The sequence below is a fragment of the Pelodiscus sinensis genome, chromosome 18 (genome assembly GCF_049634645.1).
Source record: "Pelodiscus sinensis isolate JC-2024 chromosome 18, ASM4963464v1, whole genome shotgun sequence".
In the NCBI taxonomy this organism is placed as follows: domain Eukaryota; kingdom Metazoa; phylum Chordata; order Testudines; family Trionychidae; genus Pelodiscus; species Pelodiscus sinensis.
In genome coordinates, this window is record NC_134728.1 from 33,143,898 (window position 1) to 33,171,780 (window position 27,883).

The window sequence follows — 27,883 nt, forward strand, 5'->3', positions numbered from 1 at the left end:
TGTATCGGCCCCTCGGCAAGATGAGCCTGGGGGGTTAAACAGCTGCTAGGCGGGCACGCTCATGGACGGGCCAGCTGCCAGATTACAGCTCAGTACAACCAGCGGTAACCCGGTACCAACAGGCTCCCTGTGCAGGCCACCACCCCTTGAATGGTCCCTCCTCGCGTGGTAACGCAGGGCCCCCATTTCGCTGTGACATGGCGCTGGTCTCGCTCGCTACCAGCCCACCCACTAGCCAATATCGCCCCTTGTGGCATGTGGGCCCAGCCGTTCCTGCGTGCGAGGGCAGCGACGAGCCCGGCTTACCTACAGCCACATTCCTCATGAGGCCCCGTTCTTCTGGAGCCAGCAGCAAGCGAGCCCCCGTGGCTCTCCCTGCAGCATGTGGCTGGAGCAGTGTTTCAGGGGCGCCCTCTTGGATTGGCTTGGGTCAAGCTGTTAACTAGCCTAACCTGCTCAGTGTGTTAGGCCCCTGGAACAGCCTGTGCCATCCCAGAAGGTACCACGGTGCCCAGGCAGCCTGCCCTCTTCTACCACGAGCCAGACCCCCTGCACCATTGCCAGGGCAACGCCTTCAAACAGCAAATCTTGGTTTTCAAAATGGGCTAAGGCTACTAGCACCGCCCCAGCCTGGCATAGGCCACGCCCCCCCTTTACTCAGGGCCCAGTGTGTGCAGAGAAGGGATCAACAGGCTCTTAGCAGACCAGCAGCCCTCCACAGCCTGACCCAGACCCACTGAGGGGCTGGCTGCTCACACGACTGCCCCGCACCCAGGGCTCAGCGCAGTAAGCAGGACTCCCCTGCTGCCACCAGGCCTTTCTCCTTTATTCACTGCTCCAGCCAAGTTACATTACACTGGGACCTGGCTCGTTACCCACCCACAACCCTGTACCTGCTGCTTTCAGCAAACCCCCGTGCTTCTTAGCCAGGCTGGGCAGGGATGGCCCTGGGCCTCTGTTCACCAGAAGCTGGGAATGGGGGCCAGGGGAGGGCTCACAGGGGGGTTCCCTCCCTCTAGGGCACCTGCGTTTGGTCACTGTGGGCAGACAGGACACAGCTGGATGGGCCTTTGGGCTGATCATTCTAGCCTGCTGCCTTTACACTGCGCGGGGGGCAGGGAGTCCTGGCTTTACATTAGGGCCAGTGTTTCAGCACAGCTAGGGCTGCCTTGGCTAAGCTCATGTACCAACTCCAGAAGCAGGCAGCGGGTAGGAGACCTGACTTCCACTCAGCCTGCTGAGGGCTTAGGGCTCAGGCCTTGCTCCCAGATCCATGCTCCCTCTCTGTGAAACCGAGCTGCTCTCCCGCTGCCCTAGATTTGGCCTTGAGCCGCAGCAACCCCCTGAGCAGCAGAGTGTGGAAGAGCACAAGCTCAAACCAAGGCACATTTAAGCCTTTGGACCAGGCACTTAAGGCACATCCAGGCAGCTGTCATCTCCTAGCTCTGATCGCCAGGCGAGCCTCAGCTCGACTCCAGCCACTTCAGTGTGGCATGCACAGCTGGCTGCCGGTGCAGGGTGGGGACAGGGCGGTGGCTTAGGGAATGTGACATTTGGAAGACCAGTGGAGAAGCCAAGTCTTTCAAGGGGAGGGGGTGGCATAAAAGGAGCTGGCCCGTTCCATGGCCAGGAGGGGGAACGCCCTGGGGCCCTGACTGCAGCCATGTATCAAACAATCCCCAACAGAAATGCCAGCCCTGCCCAGCAGCACAGTGGGAGCTGTCCTCTTCACACCAGATAGGGGGTATCCAGTACGGCCACCCCAGCCGCCACGCCGCCATCTGCATGCTCAACGGCCTTGGTGCGCAGGAGGTGACCGACGTGCTTATTCACAACCAGGTCCGTCCCGTGCCTGCAATGGAAGCGTACGGTGAGTGGCTGCCGCATGCAAAGCTGGATGCAGCGTCGGGCCTTGCCCCTGAGCTGAGGGGCCTGGTCCCCTTGCGCACAGCCCAGGGCGGGACGTGTGCAAACAGGCTCTGACCCAGCCGTGAGGCCTCTTCAGCGGAGAACAGACCTGAACGACGGTAGGGCCCAGAGCTCCAGTCCTGGGCCAGGACTGCTCGGTGCTGGGTGACTCAGCAACGGACCCTGCCCCTGAGTCAGCTTGCACCTGCTTCACCCAGAGACCAGCCCAATCCCACAGCCAGTGGCCCCCAGCCCCGCCCAGAGCGCTCCAGGGGCACATGAGGAGATTCGTCAGGCCTTATGCCTTAACACGTGGCAGGAAACGAAAGCCGCGGCCGCGTTCAAATGTTTGCACAACGGAGACACTTCCTACAGCGCTAGTTCCATTTCTCAGTTTCTTCAAGAGCTCCCCTTGCTGGAGGCGTGCTGGCCGTGTGCACCGGCCAGTCAAAGTAGCTCTTCCTCACGGGGGCACGCCGGGGCTGCGAGTGCTGCTGGGACAGGTCTGTCACTCTGCTCACACACCGTGGGGTTGGAAAGCATGGCCGTGTTTCTCAGGGCCCGGGGAGGGGCTGTTTTCTTTAACCAAAGGGGGGCGGAGGGGGGAGTCAAAGCAGCAGCCGACACGGCAGGAACACACGGAGCCCAGGGAAAGCTGTGCTCCAAGCCAGTGTTTCTCAAGCTATTTGTTTTTTAAATAAAGTACCCCCTTTAAAAAAAACCTGTAAGTACCCCCAGTACCTACAGTTTTCACACACACAAAACATTTTTCTACCATTGCAACACATTTGTTCAAACAACTTAATCGTAGCCAGGCGGGCGCTGACATTTTTGGGTGTAAAAAGTACAAAAAGAATAAAGTGCTGGAAAACAGACAGGTTCAGTTTTCTCCCAAGTTCAGTTGTGGATGTACCCCTCCCCCCCACTCCCCAGACTCCTCGCAGGTACCCCGAAGGGTCCTGGTACCACTGGCTGAGAAGCACTGGTCTTAGCAGTCCTGCCCAGGGCATGGGGCATGCCATGAAACCCCCTGGCCGGGAATAGCTTCGAAGCCGCTGCAGAACTGAGCGGCGCAGGGTTCGTGGAGACCTGCCATCGCCAGCCTTTCCTCTGCAGCCCCAGGCTCGCAGACTGCCCCGGCTCACTAACCTTTCTACTTCAGGCGGCAGGGCCGCAGCGAGCGGCAGGAGTTAGCCATAGGCTGAAGCACGATGGGCCGGCCCTAGCAGAGTGCAGGTGTGCCACTGACGTAGCCGTGCACTACACAGACCCAACCTCGCCTGTGAGTGGCTAACAGCTGCATTTCTGTTATGCACTCTCACGTCCGCACACTCACCTGGCGGCTGCACTGGAATGCAGCCTCCCAGAGCGGTGTGAATTCACCAGAACCCAGGGGAGGGCTGAGAGCTGGGCACAGCACTATTGCAAAGAGCCGACTCCTCACCTGATGTAGACACCAAACACCCCCAGCTCAGAGATACAGCTGGAGATTTCCAGGGGGCTGTGAGCCCTGAGCAAGCAGTTCAGCGAGGGCCGAGGTGTGATCTTATCCATTAGGATATAGGAGGTCCTCTCGGGGCTGTCTTTGATCTTCTCCAGAAGTTGCTTGAGCTCTTCCCCATAGAGGTTGTTCCCTGAGAACACACAATCGTACATTTCAGCAAGTCACAGATGGCCCTGAAGAAACTCAAATGGCCCCCCAGCAACACAGTCTGCAGTCACCCTGCTGGAAGGATCCGCACTGGCTCCCCAGGGAATTTCAGATTCCATGTTATGGGCCTGGCTTTGTTGATCTGGGTCCTGGTGTGTGGGGGGTGAGCGCTGAGGGACAAGTACAATCAGCAGCACTGTTGGGGGGGGGGGGGCATGGGTTGATACGCTCGCTCTGCCGCTGGCCAGATTCATGGCCACGGAGCAGCCTGCACCGACAGGTCAGCATGACAAGCCTCATCATGTTACATCGGCAGGAAAACAAAAACCCTGACAAGCCAACACGGGGTGCTGGCAAGAGGAAGATGCCGGTTCTGCCTGGGCAGCACAGATGATGCTCACACAGGGGCTAAGAGGGCCTTAAGTCACCTAGTGCCACAGCTGGGAAAGGGCCCGCTATGGTGCCCTAAGGCCCAGGCACTGCAATGACCATACAAAGCAAACGTCCGAGAGAAAGGCAAAGGCTGCTGGGCTCTGTAGCTCACAGGCCCCACCTCAGGGAAGCTGAATACCTCCTCCTTCCCGCTGAGGCTTCAGCACGAAGCGCTCCGGGTCAGCAATGGCCATAGCAACCATCCTGTCACCTTCTTCGCCCTAGTGGGAGAGAGAGAGCACGATCCGTATTCCTGTGCCTCGGGACACGCAGCCAGCTGGCTGCGCTCTGGAGGGGAGCAGAGAGAGCACAGCTCGCGGAAGAGGCCAGAAAGGGAGGCTCAAAGCCTTGGAGGGGACGCGGGGTTGAGAGTTCCCAGCGGCTGTCACCCTGTGTCCTGGGCGGCAGAGTGACTGACAGCTCGCACAATCAAACCCAAGCAGGCGGAACAAAGTGCTGCTTCACGCATCGCACACACGAGCCTACTTACCATATCCAGGGAATAGAGGCCAGTAAAGGTCGCTCTTAACCGAGCAACTGCCTCAGGCCAGTCGGGCAGCAAGCTCTCCAAGGCTCCTGGCTGGCTCAGCTCCTGCTGCACTTTCTTGGTCCCAACAAGCTGGGTAGCGATGTCAGGACACTTCACCGCTTTGGACCTTTCCATCAACAACCGCGCCTCCCAGTTCTAAGGGGAGACAGAACAAGAGTCACTTGGTCCCGGGTGCACTCCACTTCCTGGAGCTAGCCATCGGCATGCAGGCTCAGCGGGCAGGAAAGGCCCACACGGAAGGCATGCAGACCAAAGCCAGGGGGTCCCTTGCTGCTACCGACAAGCAGCACGTCAACCTGGTTATTCTCCACTGGACGGACAGCTCAGCGTTGCTAACGTGATCGAGGTGGAAGCTCTGGAAGTGCCCTAAACAATCCATTTCAGTCTAGGGACTTTTCCGAAGCGGTCCTAATGCATTTCTCCAGGCCAGGCACTACCGCTAGACAGAGGGACAGCCCTATACATTCCTAGCCAACGGGTCGGCTTCAGCTTAGTAAAGGCATTCAACTGCTTCTATAAACATGACAATGAGCAGCGAGAAACTCGAGAAGAAATCTGTTCCCATGCCCAGATATTCCTCACCCCTGCAATAGCCAAATGCCAGGGGTGCACGGAAGCTCAGATAATTAGGGGATTCCCAAGGTAATTTACAGATGAGCGATTCCATTCAGGATACAAAACAAATACAAAGTGAAGTTAATTAAAAGCAGCCAGTACCCACCTGTTTGTTATAGTTCTGTGGCACATAGCCTTCTCGGTAATACACCACTGCAACCTCTTGGCCTTCCCTAGGGCAAAGACCAGCAATATCAATCCAGCCTCCATCAGCCCTCAGGCTGTAACATGGGGGCCTGAAAGCAAGTGGCAGTGAAGGAGGCGCACAGACATTGCTATGCTCGTGCGTAGCTCGCAGCGTATCGCACGGATGCGAGGCTTTTCACCGAAGAGTCGCTAGGAGCCTCTGGGATGCATTAAAATATCAGCGATTTGAGAAATGGAACATTCAGAACAAACTCCTCCTAGGGCAGCAATTATGCAGCTTTTTAAGAGTCCCTCCGGTCTGTGCACAGACCATCTCCCCTCCTAGTTGTTGCACAACATCCCTGCAGCAATTCCAGCAACTGCTTCTATGGAGAAGCGCAAGCAGGAAAGCACTGATGTATTCTGTGCTACATTTAATGGCAGCCTCCTGCTCCCGGCCACAAGCGGGGGGAAGTAATGGCAAACGCCCCAAGATTTCAGCCACTGTCTCCTCTGGATGTCTCACCAATGCTCGGCTCTCCTGCCCGCTCGTCTCTGCTGGCTGCTTCCCTTCTCTAGTGTAAATCCATGTGTTTTAAAGTCAGAAGCAACCGTTATGCTCATCAGAGAGCCCTCCTGTACAATTCACCCTGCACACTGCATCAAAGCCAAACACCACGCCCACAGTCTGGTCCCCCCTCTCCCTCTGGTCCTTGGACACGCTCTCCTTTTCTTCTCTCTAGGGGCTCTGTCTCGTCCCGTCACCCTGATCCCTCTGGCTCCATCTGCCGCTCCAGGGGAGAGAGGACAGAGATGACTGTCCTCTCCGTTTCCATGGGCACCCAGATTTCTCTTTGCAGAGGAGCCTGGATGCAACCCCGGCAGCTGGACGAGGGAGGCAGCACGTGACTTGCCTGCTCTCGGCGGAGCACTAGCCAACACATGGACCACAGGTGGAGAAACTGCCGTCCAGCACGAGGCGTCACTTCACAAGTCACTCAACCCATTCGCCAGACTTGCCATTAAGTCTCAGATGGGAGCAACTCTGAGAGCTCAATAATGCAGGGGATTTTCACACAGCCACTCTCTGCTCCAGCAGCTAGCACAAGAGCAGCTCTGTCTGATCAGTGAGGAGCAGCTGGAGAGGCTGGTCATCTCCCAAGAATGACTAACAAAGTCAGTCCGAAAGGAGGAATTCCTGCAGGAATACACAGTGTGACAGGAGCTCTGACTAAACTGGGGGGGGGGGGAGGAGGGAGCGCATTGCTGTAGAAACTTCAAATGGGAAGCTGGAGAAGAGCAAATGTAACCGCGTAAGTAGCTTTGGGACAGGACTCGCCCCTTTCACGGCTGGGCAGCACGCTCAGGACCCACCCAGAACCAATAAGCAGCACGTATTTGGATTTTGCGACGGTCACACTAGGATTTCAGCAGTCTGACCTATGTCAGGACTCAAGGAGACCGAAGATTGAGACAGAAACAGCGAGACCGTCACCAACTAGCGAGTGAGCTGGCTGTTACAAAAGCTGAGCCCAGGAAGGAACCAGTGCTACTTATGATGGTACCAATAGCTATGCAATAACGTTCTCCTGATATTTCCCCTGGAAACGTAAAGCGCGTCACACTGCCTGTAAGCAAACGAGTGCTCTTCAGGGCAGCGTTCCCCAGCAACCAGTCAGTGGACTGGCGCTGGTCACGGAGACCTGCCAGACACAGTGTAAGGCAGCAGCAAGTCAGTCCCTGGTATCAAAAAGCTTGAGAAAAAACTGCTCTAGAATAGCTAAGCTGTTTACATACCCACAAAGGAAACCACCATCCCCATGGGGCCTCAGGGCTCTGGTTTGGAAGCGGGAACGTAGGCCTTTATATGGACTAGTTTATATATGCTCCCCCCACACAAACCCAACACAGAAACACTGCTAGAACTATTGCAGTGCCAGTGAGTTTTCTTACTGAAGAGGATAAAAGCGTGAAGTCGACTGAAGAGAGGGTTATGCCGCCAATTTGGACTGAAAATTGCCATTTATGAGTGATGTAACAAGCCTGTCAGAGATCCACCTTGGCCAGTCTGGACACAGGTGTGAGCCCAATGCCCTAAGAACACAGCAGAACGTTGTGGCCGGGCCTTGGCAAGTACTTACATGTACAATCTCCTGTCCTTATCCAAAGACGCCTTTTCAAACACCTCTTGAAACCGTCTCCGGATCACCCGGATATTCCTTTAAGAGAGGAGTGAGTCACTGACCTTGGCAAAAAGCCATATCTGCAAGCGAGCTCGTGAGTGGAACGTCCACCCCCAATGGCTTTAGCCCCCAGAGGAAACGGGTAAGGCTTCCTGGCCCCTCTTCTTTCCAAGGTCACTTCACTAACAGATCTTCCGCAGACTGGCTAGGGCAGGCCAGGCCATTAACAAGGTCTGTAGCTGGTCCATAATCATGCATCCCCCTTTCCATAACTAGACTGTCACCATCACGCCTGCCCGTCTTAGTAACATTCTTAGCACAAAGCAGCCCAAAGAGCAGAAGACCCGTCCCTAGGTTTTCACACCAACGTAACGGTAGCAGGTTCCTTTGAGAAGCCACTAGGAGAATAAAGAATTGTGACAGGCTTAGCGCTCAATGTGGATCTGAAAGCAGGGGCAGGATAAAAGGGGAAGCAGCGTACAACCAAATACCCCCCAGCACAACAGCATTGCTCCAATACAGAACGGCCCGCGAGCGGCAGGGTTACTCTGTCCTCAGAGTCCAAGTGCCTGTCTATTGCCCAGACTGAAATGCCAAGTAACCCTGACAAGTTCTTAAATGCACTCTCAAGTTTTACATGCTCATTGTTAATCTAAGACAGTGTTTCTCAACCCGGGGTCCCAGTACCCTTAGGGGTACTTGCGAGAAGTCTGGGGGTGCGTCAACACAACTGAAACTTGGAGAAAACGGAATTTTTGTTTTAAGTTTTACAGCGCTTTTGTCACATTACCGAATTGGAGGGAAGCAGCCAGATCGCTGCTGCACCCCTAGGTGGGGGTGTTGGCCCCAGAAATCTGTATGAAAGGGAGCCATGTGGGGGATTGAATGGGAGCTTGTTGTTTTCTGATCCTGTGTACACTGTTTATGTGAGTATATAATGTCTGTGTGTGTAGATCTGTAATCTGTGTGGAAACTGAAGATTTCCCTTCATGTGATTAAGCATTGGGCAGGGCTCAGCCTGTGGACATGCTAATTACCTGTGGAACAATGGTTCTCAATGGGCCAAAGACACACCCAAAGAATGGGGGCTGTCCTGAGAGCAGCCAGCAGGGAACACAGAGAGGCTGAGGACCAGGTGACCTGCTGCATACCAGAAGAGGCCAGGAAGGAGTATAAAGAAGCCATGTGGTCGATGCCATTTTGTTCTCAGCTCAGCACTTCATCCCAGAGGCAGCACTGCAGGGATTGAAGAGCCCGGAAGACCTGTGAACCCATCCTGATCGTAGGATGTGCAATAAGAACTTTTAAACCAGCAGCTGCAACATCTCTGCTAGAGCCTGCATCGAGAACTGGGAGATTCGGTGCATGTAACGTATGATACTTTAACAACCTCACTCTCAGGCTTTTCTTTCTTGTAATAATAAACCTTCAGATATAGATTCTAAAGGATTGGCCCAGCGTGATTTGTGGGTAAGGTCCAGAGGGATCTGTGGCTGGTTTCTTGGAACCGGACAGGACTTGTTCGGGGTAGGTGGGATTGGGTGCTAGGACCCCCCATCTGTGTATGAGGCCCGGGGCCATCTGGGGCACGGATATTGCTGGAGTGTCGGAGGGGTTTTGCTCGGGAGGCTTCAGGCAGGCAGCTGAAGCGCTCTGTGGGACTGGTTTGTGGCCTGCGTGGAAAGGTCGCCAGTCGGGGGCTGTAAGAAGCCCCGGATTCGAGTAATTCGCCCTGAGCGGATGCCCTCAGCTGTGCCCAGACACGGCCTGGTCCGTCACAGCTTTATTATTTTTGTACTTTTTACACCCAAAAATGTCATCGCCTGCCCAGCTACAATTAAGTTGTTTAAACAAATGTGTTGTAATAGTAGAAAAAAATTCTGTGTCTGAAAACTGTAGGAACTGGGGGGTACTTACAATTTATTTTATTTTATTTTTTTAAAGGGGGTACTTTATAAAAAAAGGTTGAGAAACACTGCTCGAAGACACTCCCAACAAAGAGAGGAAAGGGTTTTTTTTTTTTTTTAAATAAATTAGTTGTATGAGCTGGCTCCTGGTAAAGTGGGATTAAACAAGTTGTTTCATCCTAAAATGATAAGCAGTTACCTGGTCCACAGCTCATTTTCTATGCAGCGTTGGTCAAAAATATTCCTTTGGGTGTCTTCAACCAGGAACATCACCACAGCTCTGAAACATACATCCCAAGATCTGCTTCAGAGTCTGAAACAGACAGACCCCACCCAGAACCATAGGCCTCTAGCTAAAAGATTTCATCTTTTAAATTCACTTTGGTGGTACGTTTCTTGCAATGCTTTCCAACTGATGTTTTCCAGTACCCAGTCCACTTCTAAAGGGCAGTGTCATGATCTTACTAAAAAGCAGCTCTAGGCAGGAGCACTAGGGGAAGAAACAGGAAAATTCCAGAATGGCTACAAAAACATTTCTAGAGGTACAAGTCTTCCCCACCTTTTGGGAGCAGCTGGATACTGTGATTCTAAAGAAAGCGGCATATGGCCAGCCCAGGGACCCTGAAGATCTCCTTTCCCTGGGATGGGAGGGGAAGGAGAGCACTACTCAGTTTAAAAAAGTATTTCAGAGACCCCTTGGAAAAGAGAAATAACCATGTGCTCATCTGACATCGTCCCACCCACAGGCCACTTCTCCCTCACCTGGCTGAGCCATAGAGCTCCCAAGCTCTCCCAATGCCTGCGGCAATCCCCTTGGATGGATTATTGTCCAGTAACTTCGACGCCTCCTTGGACTTCCCCAAAACATTCAATACGTGCCTGTGATGCAAGAGAAATACGAAAAAAATCACATGATGATCTGCGCTGACCTAGGATTTGTAAGACAGAACTCAGAGAGCTTGTGGCGATTCAGAGGTTACAACAGGGCGCATTGGCTAGGCCTACACTCGCGGCTTCTTGCGCGAGAAATATGCAAATGAGGCAAAGCATGGAGTATCACTGAGCCTCATTTGCATACCTAATGAGCTGCCATTTTTGCAGAAGAGGCTCTTGCTCCAGAAGGAGCGTCTACACTGCCCCCTCTTGCTCCAGAAGGAGCGTCTACACTGCCCCCTCTTGCACAAGGCTGCTACCCTGATTATTTTCAGGAATAACAGCATTGCCCAAGAGGGGTTTTCTTGCGCAAGAGGGGGCAGTCTAGACCACTCCTTCTGGAGCAAGAGCCTCTTCTGCAAAAATGGCAGCTCAGTGATATTCCACGCTTCGCCTCACTTGCATATTTCTCGTGCAAGAAGCCGCGAGTGCAGAGAGCCATACAGCGGCAGAGACAGAAAACGTGCAGTGATGGTTTGCTGAACCCTCCTCACTGGCTACGGGTCCTGCGCTGGCTTTCGTCTCAAGGAGGTTCCCGTACCGATGCACAGCCGTGGTTCTCGAGGTAAGGCCTCCGAAGCTGGCAGCAATGGTGTTTATTTCAATTTGCTTCAGTGCTGGAGTGCCATCTGCACCATGGTCAATCATGTAATCAGAGCGGTTTATTCCCAAGAAGACCGTCTGAACAAGAGGGGGAAAAAAAAAAAAAAAATAGCACACAGAGATCCCCACCTCCACCTCTGACCAGCAGAGCAGGGGCCTTTGTTTTCCACAGGCCACTTTGACAAAGTCACTTAACAGCCCCCTTTTCAGGATGGTTCCAGCAACCTTCGCTCAGGTCCAATAACCCCCTGCTGGTGTCAAGGGGAGTTTTGGCAGGGGTTGGGTCCTTCAATTTCCTGCAATTATTTGGAAAGACCCCAGCTGAAGCCCTTGGCATACATCTCATGGCAGGAGAAGGTAACAGATGCAACTGCAGTGCAAGAGTGTGGGGGAAGGCGTCCAGAGTGATGCAGCTACACAGAAGGGCTATCCGCAGCATTGAGTCTGCCTCCTGCACACCCCAGGCCACTCATCACAAAGCTCTTTGGAGACTTTCAGAGCCAACACAAGTGGCGCGCTCAGACACGGCTAAAGGCTGTTTCCAGCAATACCCAGCAAGAATACTTAGAGGCATGTTTGCTGAATGGTCTCCTGAATGAGACAATTTACTCTTATGGTGTAAGTGGCCAAGATACCATAACCTAGAGTAACTGAACAATTCAGAACCACCCCTCCCCCAACAATTTGAGAGCGCTGTCAAATTACCAACCCCCAAACTTCCCTTCGGAAAGAAAGGAGGGGAGGACGGAGAAGACTCCCTCTGGGATACCTGCGCCAGCCCTTCTTTCAGCACTTGCGTGTAGATTTTAAAGAGTTGCGCTGTGAAGTCATCTGCCCTGATGGTGCTAGAGAAAAAGAGAGCACAGCAATCACTGGGCCTTGCCGGAAGGGGGAGCGACAACAAATCAATCCCTTGCCCCAGGAAGCCTAGTCCATCGTGGAAGCTATGGGGTCACTCAGCACAATGCACTGGGCTGTGGCCCAGCCATGCTCTTGGGCACCAAGCTAAAGTCTCACCTAGGGCATCTGCAACGTAGCCCTGTGCACAAGGCAACCACTGCAAGAGGCGAGAAAACCCGTATCCACAGCGCTCAGCTGTAGGCCCCCTAATAAGAAGGTTCACAGACTCACAGTTTAAGGTCAGAAGGGACCATCGGGATCATCTAGTCTGCTCTCCTGCACCTCACCGGCCCCAAGCCTCACCCATCTGCTCCTGTAACGGCCCTAACCTCTGGCTGAGTTACTCGCGCCCTCAGAGCAGGGTCTGAAGACGTCACCTTACAGAGAAGCCACCATTCACACTAGTTTAAAGCTGCAATTGACCTGTGCCCATACCGCAGAGCTCTCCCTCCCTCACTCTCCCCCTGCAACTGCCAACGGGAATCTCTGCGAAGGAGGAGAAGTCAAACATCTGATAGAGAAAAGCAGCAGAGATAAAATCAAAGTTCTCCCACCCCCATCAGGGCCTGGCATACTAATCCACAGGGCAAATTATGGGGACCACCACCACCACCAACTTCACCTGTTGGTAGTTTACTGGCTGGCCATGCTGCACATCACTATACTCACCACTGCATAATCCTTCTAGAAAGGGCTCTGGCACAAACAACCGGACTAAATTACTAGCAGTAAGATGTTTACATAATACACTGCTCCCACCTCCCCAGGCCTAGAGCCGCAGGAATCACGGGTCTGGCCTCGGGATCAGAGACACTGGGTTGTCTCTGCTCCAGGGGTCTCTTAATAGGAGACTTCCCTGTGCTGTACAGTGCAGAGCGGCAACTGGGAGGGGAGAGGGTGTATGCTGAGTGATGAGAGACCCGCGAAGCAGGGACGGACCCAGCATCTCAGTGAGTCGGCTGCCCTGTGCTCTCAAATGCAGAGCGGCAGCTGGGGGAGGAGGAGGAGGGGGAGGGAAGTGACTACTCGACAGCGCTAACCAATAAGTTCCTGCTTAATGGTTAGTCCACTAGCTGCCAACATCCCTAGTCCAGCCAGGCAGCCACAAGTAGCAGCTGCCAAGGTGGGGTGTGCACGTCTTCTCCATCAATTGTCCATTTACACAGCTCTGCAGTTAGATGGCTCAACCTTTAGTCCTTCGCCTCCCTCACAAGGGTCACAAGTTTATTCCTGTCTCCATTATCATCACAGCTCTTTGACCATACCAGATGCACCTCAGTACCCCAGCATTACTAGACTGATAGGGACAGCGACAGATGGGATAGGATTTTGGTCCAAAATTTGGGGCAAGGCTCAGGTATCTTGTCTTTGCCGAATATTTCCCTAGGTAGGCTGACAGTACAAACCTACAACTCTCAGACCCTCCTGGCAGCCAGCAACAAAACCTTCAGCAAGTAGTACTACAAAGAGCAAGATCCCAAGAGCTCAGAGTCTGGTTAATACTGAATTTAAATGCCAAGCAGGCTCCCTGGTGGTAGGATAAACTCTGTAAGGCCATCTGAGGTGGGGCACACACTGAGGCAAGTGAAGCCATTCCCAGTCCCCCTATGGATCAGTCATCTTTTGCAAGGCTTAACCAGACCCAAAAATCTTAATGAAAACAACTAACAAAACTACTAATGTAAATTGCAATGTAGCGTCTGATACACCTAACTACTTATGGACTACTGGCAACCACGTTATGAAGTGTCAGTGGAGAAAAGGAGCTACTGGTTCCATGACCAGTTTGGCAGACAGAGAGTAAGTGGTAGCAGAAGTGGGGCATTTAAACGTCTGCCTAAACCTGCAGAACTTGAGGGATGTGCGTAAATGATCAGTGGAGGTGACCGAGGGCAATTCAAGAATTAAGAGCAAAAACAGACTAAGATTAAGAGCAGCAGGACTAGGGTTGCCAGCTTCCCCAAATGGGCAGCCCAGATGCCATTACCATGAATGGTGTCTGGTCGGGAAAGAGGGCAACCCTAAAAAGAATATAAATACATTAAAGTATCTGTATAGTTAATATATCTAGGACCATAAATACCTAGCAAGAGCACGTTCCAGGAATCCCACGTTCTGGCTAACAGCATCCACAAGTAGGTTAAAATCTTGCTGAACAGCATAGGCTTGCTCAAAGAGGGTGCTTGGGACTGCAGAGGGGAGCAGTGTCAAGGGAGCATAGTTCACCACCTGCGGAGAAGGGTCCAACAAAGGAAGTCAGCCATTCTCTTCCCCTAACAGACTGGGCTGAAGCCCCCTGACTCTCTCAATTTGTACTGAGTTAGTCCCAATTTAAAAGCAGACATGCTCTAGACTAGATCCTTACTTCCTTTGTCCTTGAACAGACTTTTCCTTGATAGGCCACTAGGTGCACTGGCCTGGACTTTGGCCTTTCTAGTTTTTGAGTGCTTCACTTCACAAACTTAATATAATGGCATTTGGGTCAGATTTCAATAGCAGCTCCACAGTGTCAGTTGCATACAATCTCTGTTCTCACGCTACTGACAGAATGCTGTCTTCAGATTTAGTTCAGGGAATTAATTTTCTAGCATATGCCGTTCTGAAATTTATCCCTGAGGGTCTCACTTTCACTACTCAGCTCTAGTCCCTGCAAGTTCCGGACACCACACGCTTCTTCACTAGACCCCCAACTCAGGCATAAGCCACTTTGAAAACAGCAATTTTATACAAGACAAAAGTTGTTCTCCTTGTTCGTCAGAGCTGTGTGTGGGGGCCAAAACCCCCTGGGGCCACCGTGTACATCTGCTCTGCAGCACTGCCTTCCCTACCCTCCGCATCAAATCCTAGAATTCCCTAGGCACAGGCTGATCTTTGTGCTCCACGGCATCACTGTTGGTCATCTTCAGTCTTCTTCCAGTCTGCTCATGGATGCAGGCAACTCGATAGCCTTCAGCCAATACACCTTCAGCCCCTCGCCCTCCCGGGCTGCTGGTGGATCAGGTCTATAAGCAGTTCTGGTCCGACAGACCCTGCTGAGAGCTGTAACACCAGCTCCCCTCGGGCAAGTTGCAGGAGAGACACCAAAGAAAACGCCTCCCAGCAGAGCGGGTGTCCCGGATTTCAGTCCAAGCCATTTCCGGCGACACCGTCTTTTAACCCTGTTCCCTTAGGGGGGCAGTGGGAGGCCCCTGAGCAGCAGGCCCGCTCGCTGACAGCCCGTCTGGAACTGCACAGGGGGCTCTGCGCGACAGAGGCGGCATGTTCCTCACCCCCCCGCCCGCGGGGAGCGCACAGCCCCGGCCCCCCCCGCCTGAGGGGAGCGCACAGCCCCGCCCCCCCCCCGCCCGAGGGGAGCGCACAGCCCCGCCCCACCCCCGCCCGAGGGGAGCGCACAGCCCCGCCCCCCCCGGGCCCCCCCGCCCGCGGGGAGCGCACAGCCCCGGCCCCCCCCCCCGCCCGAGGGGAGCGCACAGCCCCGCCCCCCCGGGTCCCCCCGCCCGAGGGGAGCGCACAGCTCCGCCCCCCCGCCCGAGGGGAGCGCACAGCCCCGGCGCCCCCCGCCCGAGGGGAGCGCACAGCCCCGGCCCCCCCCCCCCGCCCGAGGGGAGCGCACAGCCCCGGCCCCCCCCCCGCCCGAGGGGAGCGCACAGCCCCGCCCCCCCCCCCGCCCGAGGGGAGCGCACAGCCCCGCCCCCCCGGGCCCCCCCGCCCGAGGGGAGCGCACAGCCCCGCCCCCCCGGGCCCCCCCGCCCGAGGGGAGCGCACAGCCCCGCCCCGCCCCGGACTCACGTCGGACGCGCCGGCCGCCTCGCGGGTCCGCATGAGGACGCCTCCCAGCAGCGCCGCGTCCACGGCCGCCGGGGCCACGTCCCGCACCAGGCGCTCGTCGAGCAGCACGTCGCGCCACAGCGCGGGCCGGGCGGCCATCGGGGGGGGGCTGCTTCCCGCCCACAGGGGGCGCTGCCGGGCCCCGCAGCCAAGCGCTTCGCAGCGGCGGCTCCCGAGCAGGCCCCCTACCTGGCCCGGCGCCGTTGCGGTTGCGGTTCCGGTTCCGGCTCCGCCCCTCTCGGATTGGGCACGCCGACAGCCTATCAGCGCCCCGCACGGCAGGGAGCGCGCGCCATCCCCCGCGATTGGCCGGAGAGCGGTCACGGGGCAGGAAGCCGCGGTGTAAGGAAGCTCCGCCTAGTTCCGCGGGGCGCTCGGCCGGCCAGGCAGTGCGCCTGCGCGGGGCCGGGCCGTGGTGCCGAGCCGGCCTGCAGGGGGCGCCGTGGCGCGTATCGGGCTGGTCCGGCGCGGGGCGGGGCGGGGCGGGGCTGTGGGCAGAGCGGCCAGTGCCGCACGTGGGAGCCCGGAGCCCCGCGCTAGGGGCCCGTGTCCCCGCCCGCGGGCTGGCGCTGCACAGGCCAGGCGGGGCTGAGTCCGCTGTTTGCATGTGGCAAGACTGGCACGTGCCCATCTCGAGCGTGGCGCGGATGTTTCTCCCGCTTCCGCTGCAATGTGCCTCCCCCGGGCTGTGCCCCAGCAGCACCCATTGCATGGCCGCTGTTTGTGCCGCATAGCGGGTGGATAGAAGTGGATGTGAATTCCCTAAGCAGAGCTGTCCCGCTGGTACGCTTTGGTGTCTGCAATGCAGCGTGTAGTCTGCCTGGTAGAAAGCTTGAATTTGTAATTGCCTGTGCGCGCAATACTAGCCTCTAATTCAGCGCAATACTAGCCTCTAATTCAGTGCAATACTAGCCTCTAATTCAGCGCCATGTGTGCACAGGGCAGGTTTAGTGTTAAGGGTGTTTATACTGGGCTTCAATCAAAGAGTTCACTAAACAACAATGGCAATTCTAATGCTAACGTCTAAGTTACATGTAGATTATTAACACGGGCCTGTTCGCTTGTACAAAATGAAAAGTGCTGGTAGTGTTGATGGTTCTTCAATTTCCATGCACAGCACAGGGTAGGCAAATCTACATCTGTGCTATAAAGCGCCAATGCTGTCCAAGCTGCTAGTAATCTGAAGCAGGAATGTAAGTCATCCAAATATTTGGTGGATGCTTTTCTGATGAGCGAGCCTGATGAACGTCTTTCAAATGTTCAAAGGGTTTTCTATTATACCGCTTCAGTCCTTCAGTCTGAAATAGCCAAAAGGAAAGCCCCAGAATATTATCCGGCGCCAGCTGATTGTAGTTTAGAGATGTCATCTACCTTTCTGCCCCAGTGGATGCAGGTCCCAGCAATGAGTATAATCGTTTAGAAGACATTCAGATAAGATGCCCTCAGTTACAGACCATATAGATTTAACACTGCACAAAAGCCTTGCTGCAGAACTACACCGTGACAGGCTATTCCTTCACTGATTTGATCAGTTATGATGTTTGATCATCATGAGTGCTGCAAAAACTGAAGTAGAAAGACTCCAGGGAGATGTGTCCATCCCAAATGGAATTGTACCGCTACATGCAGATGGAAATCTCATCCATGAAGGAGACAATATAATCACATAGAGACCGTTGATGGAAATACTGTCTTTCATTCAGTAGACAGTGATACTTCAAGAAGTCTCCAGATACTTCTTGTGATGCTGGGCTATCACTGAAATGTGGGGAAGACTGTCGCTCTGCCCGTGCAGATTCTCTTATGCAGCATTTGAAAAGCCTAAAAAACATCTAGAACCAATTCACCATGAAAAATACTTGAGAAAATGAGCTGTGTCTGCTGTCAGCGTTTCCCCTGCACAGAGCTATATACATAGCAAGAGAATAAGGACTGTGATGATAATGTTGACTAGAAATGTCACTACTGCTTTTACCTCTCTATCATACCTGTATGGTGCATGCATTTAGGGTTGGTGATTATTGTGATGCTTTGAGGTTACAAGAAATCCAAATTTGTGCCTTGAAGTAAAACATAGACTAGTCATTACACTAGCAGTTCGAATGTGTTGATGGTGTCATTTATCCCTGTTTTTAATGGCAAGGACTCCACACCTGACCGCAAGTAGTCAAGATGGGCTCCGGAGTGATGTACAGTGCTTGTGCATAGAGAAGATACTTTAAGCTGAGCAAATCAGTGGTGTCTGCTACTCCTTTATCTCAGCTGAGAAAGCTGGAGTCTGTTCTGCCTCACACATCCAAAGAATTATTAGTGAAGTGTCACTTGCAGCATCTCAGGGGCATGTCTACAGCTTTTAGTGACAAGGCTGTCTTGGCGCAGTTGCTAAGAGGCAACGTGTGTGAATGCTGTTTCACAGAAAATACTTCTCCCAATGGGCGCGCTTTCCGACAAAGTGTTCACACCTGCACTTGCCACAAACCTTTGTTGTTCACGCGGCGCAGGGGCGGGAGGGTTAGGCACCCAAAAAGGACAGAAGGTTTGCCAAGCAAGGACAAATCTAGACACCCAGGCGCTCCTGGGGAAGTGTGTGTTGTGACTCAGGCTCACCAACCTGTACTCCCCAGGGAAATGCCCTATCCCCATGGCCACTCCACCTCCCTACTTTTGGAGGGTCCCTTATGCTGCCTTCCTAATACTGCAGCCAGCTACACCCCTGGGGCAACTGGTGATGGCTGTCCAGGGCTGCCTGGGTGGGGCGAGACTTAAACCCACCACCCTGTGCTAATGCCCTATCCCCTAAGCCATGCCAGAACCCACCCTGGTGTGTGGTGCCCCGGGGGAGGTGTGTCGTGCACCCTGGGGAACCGTGCGACACTCCTGGGGGAGGCGTATGTCATGCACTCCTGCTGTGCGGTGGTCCGGGGTTTCGGTAACCGGGTTTGGTTCTTTAAAGGATTTGAAACTACAGACAGAGGAATACTTCTTTTTAGGGTCAAACAAAGATTTTTTATTTTTTCTATTTATAATAAATTTTCCATTTAAATCAATTCACTATTTTTGATTCTTTAAGACAATATACAAAGAAAAAGTAGAAAAACAGTACAGTTAAAAAAACCAAGAAATAACAACTTCTCCTACAGATATACCCTCCTGAGTAACCTTTAAACAAACAAATATATAATACGTTAAGAAAGATAGACGCATTGCTTAGATTCAGGAGATATTCTTTTCTTTATGTTTTTCCTTTCTTTGGATTTTTCGTTGCAACTTACGTCCGGTGTTCGTTCCCCTTTCGGAGCTTATGTGCGGCAGCGAGATTCAACGCTGGGGAGGGAGCCCTGGTTGATCAGACCTGGCTTTTTGGATTCGCAACCCGTCCGCTCTTGGTCTGTTTCAGCCCACCTTATATACCCTGTTTTGGTATTTTGGTATTCCTCCACTCGCCTGACAATTGCTGACATTAGATTTTTGTTGTCTCATTCTGCCTTTACAAAAAACTTTCGGCTGCTCCATTTGGGGTAATCAGCACTTTGTTGCATACTGCTGTCTGAGTTACTTACTTCCCTAAAAGCGGGGTTATTGTTGGTCAATCAAATTTTGTTTTTATTTTTATCTCCTGTATCTGTCAATGCTGCCTTTCCTTTCCACTTACAATTAAACTGGTGCTCATTTGACATATTCTGGGTAGGCCTCAATACCTTCCTTTCACACGGGGGAGGCGTGTGTGACTCCAAGGGGGGGTGCATCGTGCCCCTGGGGGAAGCGTGCGTGGCGCCCTGGGGGAGGCATGTGTGGCACTATGGGCGAGGCATGCGTCGTGCCCCTGGGGGAAGCGTGTGTGGTGCCCTGGGGGGAGGTGTGCGTGGCGCCCCAGGGAGGTGTGCGTGGCGCCCCGGGGAGGCGTGCGTGGTGCCCTGAGGGGAGGCGTGCGTGGTGGGGCCCCGGGGAGGCGTGCGTGGCGCCCTGGTGGGAGGCATGCGTGGTGCCCCGGGGAGGTGTGCGTGGTGCCCTGAGGGTAGGCGTGCATGGTGCCGAGGGTAGGCGTGCGTGGCACTCTGGTGGGAGGCGTGCGTGGTGCCCTGGGGAAGCGTGCGTGGCGCCCCGGGGAGGCGTGCGTGGTGCCCTGGTGGGAGGCGTGCGTGGTGCCCCGGTGGGAGGCGTGCGTGGTGCCCTGAGGGTAGGCGTGCGTGGTGCCCTGGTGGGAGGCCTGCGTGGCGCCCCAGGGAGGCGTGCGTGGTGCCCTGGTGGGAGGCCTGCGTGGCGCACCGGGGAGGCGTGCGTGGCGCCCTGGTGGGAGGTGTGCGTGGCGCCCCGGGGTGGCGTGCGTGGCGCCCTGGTGGGAGGCCTGCGTGGCGCCCCGGGGAGGCGTGCGTGGTGCCCTGGTGGGTGGCCTGCGTGGCGCCCCGGGGAGGCGTGCGTGGCGCCCTGGTGGGAGGCGTGCGTGGCGCCCCGGGGAGGCGTGCGTGGTGCCCTGGTGGGAGGCGTGCGTGGCGCCCCGGGGAGGCGTGCGTGGTGCCCTGGTGGGAGGCCTGCGTGGCGCCCCGGGGAGGCGTGCGTGGCGCCCTGGTGGGAGGCCTGCGTGGCGCCCCGGGGAGGCGTGCGTGGCGCCCTGGTGGGAGGCGTGCGTGGCGCCCCGGGGAGGCGTGCGTGGCGCCCTGGTGGGAGGCGTGCGTGGCGCCCCGGGGTGGCGTGCGTGGCGCCCTGGTGGGAGGCGTGCGTGGCGCCCCGGGGTGGCGTGCGTGGCGCCCTGGTGGGAGGCCTGCGTGGCGCCCCGGGGAGGCGTGCGTGGCGCCCTGGTGGGAGGCGTGCGTGGCGCCCCGGGGAGGCGTGCGTGGTGCCCTGGTGGGAGGCGTGCGTGGCGCCCCGGGGAGGCGTGCGTGGCGCCCCGGGGAGGCGTGCGTGGTGCCCTGGTGGGAGGCCTGCGTGGCGCCCCGGGGAGGCGTGCGTGGTGCCCTGGTGGGAGGCGTGCGTAGCGCCCCGGGGAGGCGTGCGTGGTGCCCTGGTGGGAGGCCTGCGTGGCGCCCCGGGGAGGCGTGCGTGGTGCACTCATGGTGTGTGCTGGGCACCCGGGGCAGGGCAGTTTGCAATGGCCCGAGCTGGCTGCAGGGGACTGTGCACGCCTGGCTATGTGCTGCTGGGGGTGGGGCCCGGCCGGGAGGAGGCGCTCGTGGCGCACCGGGACCCAGCAGGAGCCGGCGCGCGCTTCCCGCAGCGGCAGCCCGCAGAGCGGCCAGAAGCCGCCACTAGGGGGCGCGCTGACGCCGGCCCCCTCACAGTGCGTGTGACGTCACCGCGCGCTGTGAGGCGGGCTTACGTCACGCAGATGCTCTGGGGACCCGGAAGCGTCGGGCGCGGGGGAGTAGAGGCCATGAGCTGCAGAAGGGGCGGAGCCTGCGGGTGAGAGGGGCGGAGCCGGGCGCGAGGGCGGCAGGCGAGCCCCGCTCTGGCTCAGCCCCAGTGTGGACCAGGGCCGCGGGGCGACCCAGGGCAATGCAGGCACGGCGGGGGGCGCCTGGCCCCTTAGAGGCCCGGGCTGGGACCCAGGAAAGCTCCTTAGGCCAGGCCCCCGGGAAATGGCGCGTCCTGCGGGCCGGGCCGGGGGGGCGGCTCCTGGTCCCTGGGGGCAGTAAGGAGTCTGACACCGACTGGCGGGGCCACAGCGCGAGGGCCTGCCCCGGCTCCCCGTGGCCTTGGGCCAGCACCTGCCCCTTGTCACATGCCCAACCCTGGGAGCCCTCCCCCCAGAGATTCCGGCTGGCGCCTGGGACCGTGCTGTGGGACGGCGCGTGTCGCTCGCGTGTTCCCTTTGGCGTCTGGGAGAGCGAGGCTCTGTCTGCATCGGCCAGACGCAACTGCTGCTGCGCAAAGTCGAGCCAGCCATCGAACCTGGCTGCGAGTTCTCGTGCGAGAACACTGGCCATCCCATGTGTGATCGTCGGTGTTCTTGCGCTAGAACGCTGACGCGCCCGCTCGGGAAAAAGCCCTCTTGCACAAGTGTTCTTGCACAAGAGGCCAGTGTAGACAGGGACAGGAATTTTTTTGCAGAAGAAAGCCCCGATCACGAAAATGGCCGCCAGAGCTTTCTTGCGCAAGACGCCATTTACACTGGCACAGGATGCTCTTTTGCGCAAAGGCACATGCCAGTGTAGATGCTCTCTTGTGCAAATGCTTTAACGCCAGAACTCTTGTGTTAAAAGTATTTGCACAAGGGAGTGCCAGTCTAGATGCAGCCCCCGAGTAAAATGACTTAGACCCCTTTCGGGCCATCCTGATGGGGTCACTGAAAGAAGCAGCATTCTCAGCTGTATTCCCATTTATGTGAAGTTGTTGAACTGTTTATATAATGAACTCAGTAAAATGCATCCTAGGCAAATCTCTCTGGCTCCAGGGAAGTCTGGAGACCAAAAGCCAAATTCCCTGTTGATGGAGCCCTATTTTAGCTAGAGTTGATCATTGTCAGTGCTGGGTGTAGCTGAATGGAAGCTGAGTGCTCTGCAGCTTAAGAAAGGACCCGCCCTGTTCAGCACCACTTTAGAAAAGCCAGTGCTGTTCTAGCCACCGTTACTGAAATGGCGCTGAATGCAGTTTGCCCATAGCTACATTCACAGTTAAGCTGTGTCCTGTGTCCATGCCCTGGTCATAGCGTAGACATGGCTCAAGAAGGCTGCAGGCTCTGTGCTTTCTCTCTCGGCTTGGCTGTTTGTGGCACTTGTCTTCCACTGGCTTTGTTTCTTTTTACCACAGTGCTAACACCAGTCTAACTGTGGCAACAGTGTCAGAAGCTTTAAGTGTGGAGGGGCCACCAGCGTTGTTAAGACTTGTCTGCTGGATGTACTGTGAGCAGGCTTGTGTGCGATGGTGTTAAGATGCCACCGGTGCTGTCTACGCTAGGACTTGCAGTGCTGCTACCTCTGGTGGAACGGATCACAAATTGCCACTTGAAAGGGGAGGATACGATCTCCTTGAAAGCACAAATGACGTTAAACAGTAGACCGAGGCCTGAGACAGTGCTTAAGATGCAGGTGTGAGGTGCCCCATGAGGGGTTGCAGGTAGGATGGCCTCTCACCCATTCCTAAAATGCCAGATATTCGGATACTTTCAGAAACAGTGCGCCTGTCCCTAGCTGTGTGACCCTGTCCCGCTAACATAACCTCACCCGCATGGCACATGGGCGGCTTTGCCACGTGGTGGTCATTTCGAAGAGAGCAGTGCCCTGCCTCTGCTGGTGTGAACTTCCACACCCAGTGAGGGCAAGGTCAGGCTGGCCAGGGCAGAGTGGTGTGCTCTCCGTTATGGTGGTGCCCATCTGATACGGATAAAGCCATATCTGGTTTGCCTCAGGCTTGGATGGGGGCCAGGCAGCACAAGAGCAGGACGCGCCAGTCTGAAACGGGATGAGCAGCCTTCCAAGTTGAAGAGCAGAAAAAAAATGCCTTTGTCACTGTGCCGGGTTGCTGAGGCTCACGTCTGACGCCCAGATTAGAATAGACTCCTCAGGTTTTTTTGTCTGACAATAGATTCATTCTCTGATCCCATTCTTAGTACTTCGCCTGTCTTTAAATAGGCACTGCTGATGCTTCATTCGCTGGTGGAAGAGCTCAGTGGCCACATGTATTACATCTCCATGTCTCTCTGAAAGGCAGTGTGGTTTTGTTGTAGCCTGTGAATTCTCGGCCAGGTTTCTGGGGGTGACAGTGGTGTTATTTTTCTTTTTCCGCAATAATAGAAACTGGTTCATTAGGGCGGAGAGTTTTGTGTTGTGTTTGTACAGCCCAGTGGTGTTCTGGTCCAGCACTGCTACCAAAATACAAATTATCCGCCAGAAGAATATCAGTAGGGATCTGAAAAGCTACTAACTATAAAAAGGCACGGAGTCCTATTCTGTATGAAAGAATACAGAGGTGCTGAGGGCTCCATCTCTCTTTATCATTCCAAATAATCATAGAAACCCTGCTGAACACATTGTGAGGGGACGAAGTAGTCAGGAATCTTACTTAATTATTTTGAAATCCCTGCAAAAGTCAGATTCCAGCCCCACCCCACCCCCGGCCATCGGTAGCATCAACCTCTCTGTTCCAAAGAGTGATATTTTCAAAGCTTCTGATATGTTTCTGTTTTAGGTGCTATGTCCAACCAGAACTCAGCATGGTGTGACGTTGCAAATGAATCTGATTTTTATTGTTGTTCCTGGGAAGCAAGCTTTTCACATAGTCATTGTAGCTGCAAAGGTAAAATGAATGTCAGGTTACAAAACTTTGTGTAAACTTTCAGGAGTGTTTTGCTTTGAAGAATAAATGGTGAATTATTAAAGAATTTAATAGGAATCTGTTTCTCTCTGGTGAATTTGTTGCTGGTACTTTATAATATCTTGCCAAGGGTTGATATGAAGAGCGATAATGATTTCTTGTAATATATTTTGTAATTGTTGTATGGTGAAGAATTATTTTGAGTTGGAAATAACTTCTAAATGTTTCCTCTCTAGATTTAACTGCCTCTGACAGTGAAAGTGATCTTCATCCTTACGTTGCTACAAAGGATCAGTGCCATCCACTGGGAGAAGCGAGGGAAAGAAGCAAAAGAACCAATGACGTGACAGACGCTCATCTGGTCTCAGGAAACAGTCAAAGCATCAGCAAAAATAACTCTAGGGAATATCTTCTAGTACAAGGAAATAAATCAGAACGTTCTAGGGGGAGCCCAAAAGGAAAGATTTCCAAATCCACCCTCCCTTCTAGTGTTGCCAGGAATCAGACAGTTGCTCACCAATCGACACGTTCAGCCAGAGTGCTGCAGTCAAAGTCGGCCTTGTCGTCTCGAAAGGATTTGCCTTCCCAAAGTGAGCCCCGTCAGCTCTTCATTACTGAGCAACCAGCCCAGGAGCCAGCCTTTTTCACAATTCAGAAAGCTTACATACTCAACAAGCGACATCGAAAGCACCTGCCTGCTGATTCTCTGCCAACTTCGAAGTGCAATAAAGCGGTGCAAGCTTCTCTTGCTTGTCGGGGGGAGGAGCTTGGTGAATGTATTGTCTGTGAATGCTCAAAACAGTCGTCGTTAAAGGAAGAGAGAGACGGAAAACCATACAAGAAAGCTGCTGTGATTCATACCACTGAACGTATCGCCAGTCGAGATTTATCATCTGGTGAACTGGTGAATGGACATGTGCCTTCTACTTTGGAAGCAGTGACTGACATTCCTGTCAAACGCTATACATCCAAGCATTGGTGTTTGCCCATTAGTTCCTCAACTCTTGTTATCTCTCTAGCATTGGAAGCAGATTACTCAGTTCCATCTGTTTCATTAGCAGGAGCTGGAACAAAATACAGTAGATCTGCAAGGGCTAGGAAAGTCAGAAGAGATGCAGGTGAACCTGCCTTAGCTTTCAAACTCAAAGAACCAGAGCTTAACCAATATTTTAACAAATTGTGTATTTCTATAGTTCCAAAACCTGCACACTTAGACACTGACACACAAAATCAATTTACGGGGCAGATAGAACGCCAACAAATCCCAGGTCCTGAAGCCAGACAGCCTCTGGAAACCCAGACAGAATCATCTGATTCTGACAGTCCTGGAGCTCAGCTAGAACAAACATCTTCTATATTTAAACCTCGGTCTGCCAAGCAGGTCTTGGTGTCCTCTGAAGATAGACAGGATACAGTTTGTCCTTCTGCCTCTTACAGTGTTCAAAAATTGCCACACAAAAAAGGGATATCCATTAAAGAGCCCTTTGAAGAGCAGGAACATCAGTTAAAAGTCTCCAGGTCCATCAGACATCCTACTGTGCCTCCCAAACCCAGAGAAGCTCAAAGGGGTCTAAGATTTGTAAGCAAACCCTGCATCTCTTCCAATCTTGACAACACAAAGACTTTGGATATTGAGCCTTTCAGGCAAAAATCTGGTCGCTACAAAACTGTGAAAGAAACAGATAAATTGAGGACTGTGCCCTTATCACAAACCAGTAAGTGTCATTGCAGTCCTCTGTCTAACTTGAGTGTGAACCTGAATCCAAAGCGGCGATATTCTGGCATTGAGAAATCCCGAAGCGCTAGCAGAAAACCTCCCAAAAGAGGTGGTGTGACACACCGATTTTCTGCACAGTCTCTGCTGAGTGATAGAGACAGCCCGGAGGAGACCCCCTACGTCTCTTCTGCCAAAAGAAAAAAGGATTCGAAGATGCAGAGCATTCTGAACTTTTGTTTTGGGTGGCCTGGGGCACAAAGGAAACATGAGAGCGCGCCCTATAAAGGGGAGTTCCCTTCCGCTGCTGCTGATTTCGAACCAAGAGAGAAAGGTCTTTTGAGCCCTCCTTTACCACTGGAAAGGAGGAGTCTGACTGTCCCATTTCTCCAAGATGAAAGAGAGGGGCAAAGTCCCGCAGATGGGACACTGCAGCCTGAAGACAATGTGAGTACCTTGGATTATCCTTATCCTGGGCACGTCAGTAATTTAGTGCAGCCCCCAGAGCAGAGGGGTGTGTTTAAGGCCAGTAATAATGTGCCCTTGGAGACACTGGACTCAGAGTCTGCCCCTGTTGCTTTTGGAGACTCCTTCCTGAAGAAACTGATGTTTTGCAGATGTGGACAGATGCCCCAGCATGGGCTCTTCCCCAATGGAGAGATTTTTCAGGCCGTTACTAAGAAAACCAGAAGCAGTCCTGCTACTGGTCTGGGACCCTGCAAGAGCCAAGACCTCGAGCCTGCAAAAGGGTACTGCTGTAGAGAAACCCCAGAGAACGTGCATGAAACGTACCGGTACAGTAACCAGTCTGCGCTGCCCACTCATTCATCTTTGGAAAACATCCGTAAGCAGGAAGCCACAAGAGGGCACTTCAGGAACACACAGTCTTATTTTGAGAACAGCGTCCCAGCAACGCCGGCGGCAGAGGGGCTGCGGCAGGAAGGGAAGCGAATGGAAATGGGTGAATGTGGGACCACCAGAAGTGACAGAGATGCTACCGCCATGCAGCAAATTTGTGCACATGGCGTGTTTGCTGCAGCACCTGCTGGGGGTGGGGGGAGAGAGAAAACACTGCCGGAGTCCTCCGTATGTCACCCTCGCTGTTGCCCATCCCGCCAGCCTGCTGCTGCCCCAAAACTTGACGCAGCCAGTGACTATTACAGCTGCTTCAAATCACAGCAGAAGGAGCCCGAGAATTACTTGAGCATAGAGAGAGGGTTTGCAGTGGATCCTTGCCGGGGGAACAGGAACCAATGCAAATGTTCGCAAGAACTCCCCCTTCCCTACCTGGAGCAAAGTCTTGTGCATGAGGAAAGTAGAGTTACGCCTGCAAAGAGAAGTGACCACGACCCAATTCAGGTTTGTACCAGCTCAGCATGGCAATGCTAGTGCATTCAGACGCTCAGCGGGATAACATTACAAATCTTATCCGGTGCCCCCAAAAGTCAGAGCATTCCCCCTATACATGCGTCCTACAGCGTGTCTAACTGGCGCAGTCCATCAAAGCCTTATTCTGCTCCAGCTCCCACCAGGAAATGTAAGTCCAGAAGCAACAGAAGTAGGACAAAGATCTGATCCTCGGTAGGGCTCTCCTCTAAGCCTCTCCCCACTCCCCCTCCCTTGGGATAGGTCCTTCCGGAAACCGACTCGCGACAGTACTCACGGTACACGTCTCAGAGATGAAAAAGTAACTCCTGGCCAATCGCGTGTGAAGGGCACAGCCATCTTCTGCCTTTCCCGGCTGGGGCAGCCCATTGCCGGGAGCGGCCGGGCAGAGTTTCTCTCCTCACTAACGTATTTCTTTTCTTTAGGACTTTCCCCAGAGCTGCTGGGGCTGGCGAAAAGCGGAGGGCCAAGCAGGCTGTCAGGGCAGGTAAAGCTCGGGGTGGCCTGCTGGCGGGAGGGGCGCCGAGTGAAAACCAGGAAGAAGAGCTCCAAGGGGCAGAAGCGATTATTTATCCCAAGACGCAGAGCCTGTCAGACTGACTCTCCAATAAAGCTGAGACAGTGGCATGTGAACGTGAGAGGACAAAGCCCATTCCTACTGATGCATGAAACCAGTTCCCAGCCTCCACAGCCGCCTGTGTAAAATCCCATCCCCTCGCTGCTTCCCTCCTTCGAGCCTCCCTTTGCTAGACTCCCCGGGGCAGCGCCTGTGGTCGCACAGCCCCCCGCACAGGTGCTGCTGCGAGCAGGGGCCTGGGCCCAGGTTCCTTGTGTGCCCAGGAGCTGTCTAGCACAGGGGAAAGGCCCAGCCAGGCCCCGTGTGCTCGTTGCCCAGGGAAC

General features: G+C 54.4%; 2 protein-coding genes across 4 annotated transcripts; one reads left to right on the forward strand and one right to left on the reverse strand.

Annotated features, from left to right (window-relative positions):
• Nucleotides 1-805: 805 nt before the first annotated feature.
• Nucleotides 806-15,863, reverse strand: GSS (glutathione synthetase). 2 transcript variants are annotated; one of them, XM_075901487.1, is made up of 12 exons: nucleotides 15,598-15,863; nucleotides 13,892-14,037; nucleotides 11,678-11,753; nucleotides 10,847-10,986; nucleotides 10,135-10,251; nucleotides 9,572-9,652; nucleotides 7,424-7,501; nucleotides 5,263-5,329; nucleotides 4,482-4,676; nucleotides 4,131-4,212; nucleotides 3,353-3,542; nucleotides 806-1,852 (listed from the first exon to the last, which is right to left on the reverse strand). In XM_075901487.1, exons 1-12 carry the CDS (start codon nucleotides 15,733-15,735, stop codon nucleotides 1,729-1,731), a joined length of 1,434 nt encoding a protein of 477 aa, XP_075757602.1. In that variant the 5' UTR covers nucleotides 15,736-15,863; the 3' UTR covers nucleotides 806-1,728. The 2 variants fall into 2 exon arrangements, with proteins under 2 accessions (XP_075757602.1, XP_025037228.2); XM_025181443.2 differs by lacking the exon at nucleotides 15,598-15,863 and adding an exon at nucleotides 14,637-15,074.
• Nucleotides 15,864-20,954: 5,091 nt separating this feature from the next.
• Nucleotides 20,955-27,616, forward strand: LOC102459295 (uncharacterized). 2 transcript variants are annotated; one of them, XM_075901488.1, is made up of 5 exons: nucleotides 20,955-21,033; nucleotides 22,381-22,686; nucleotides 23,758-23,865; nucleotides 24,120-26,956; nucleotides 27,409-27,616. In XM_075901488.1, exons 3-5 carry the CDS (start codon nucleotides 23,763-23,765, stop codon nucleotides 27,472-27,474), a joined length of 3,006 nt encoding a protein of 1,001 aa, XP_075757603.1. In that variant the 5' UTR covers nucleotides 20,955-21,033; nucleotides 22,381-22,686; nucleotides 23,758-23,762; the 3' UTR covers nucleotides 27,475-27,616. The 2 variants fall into 2 exon arrangements, with proteins under 2 accessions (XP_075757603.1, XP_075757604.1); XM_075901489.1 differs by lacking the exon at nucleotides 22,381-22,686.
• Nucleotides 27,617-27,883: the final 267 nt, after the last annotated feature.

Coding starts and splice junctions, on each gene's coding strand:
- GSS (XM_075901487.1), bottom strand. CDS start 15,735: ATGGCCGCCCGGCCCGCGCTGTGGCGCGACGTGCTGCTCGACGAGCGC. Junction 4,677..5,262: donor CACAGAACTATAACAAACAG/GTGGGTACTGGC, acceptor GTCTCCCCTTAG/AACTGGGAGGCGCGGTTGTT. Junction 1,853..3,352: donor GTGTTTGGTGTCTACATCAG/GTGAGGAGTCGG, acceptor CTTCCATTGCAG/GCACGGGACGGACCTGGTTG.
- LOC102459295 (XM_075901488.1), top strand. CDS start 23,763: ATGTCCAACCAGAACTCAGCATGGTGTGACGTTGCAAATGAATCTGAT. Junction 23,866..24,119: donor TAGTCATTGTAGCTGCAAAG/GTAAAATGAATG, acceptor TTTCCTCTCTAG/ATTTAACTGCCTCTGACAGT. Junction 26,957..27,408: donor GTGACCACGACCCAATTCAG/GTTTGTACCAGC, acceptor TCTTTTCTTTAG/GACTTTCCCCAGAGCTGCTG.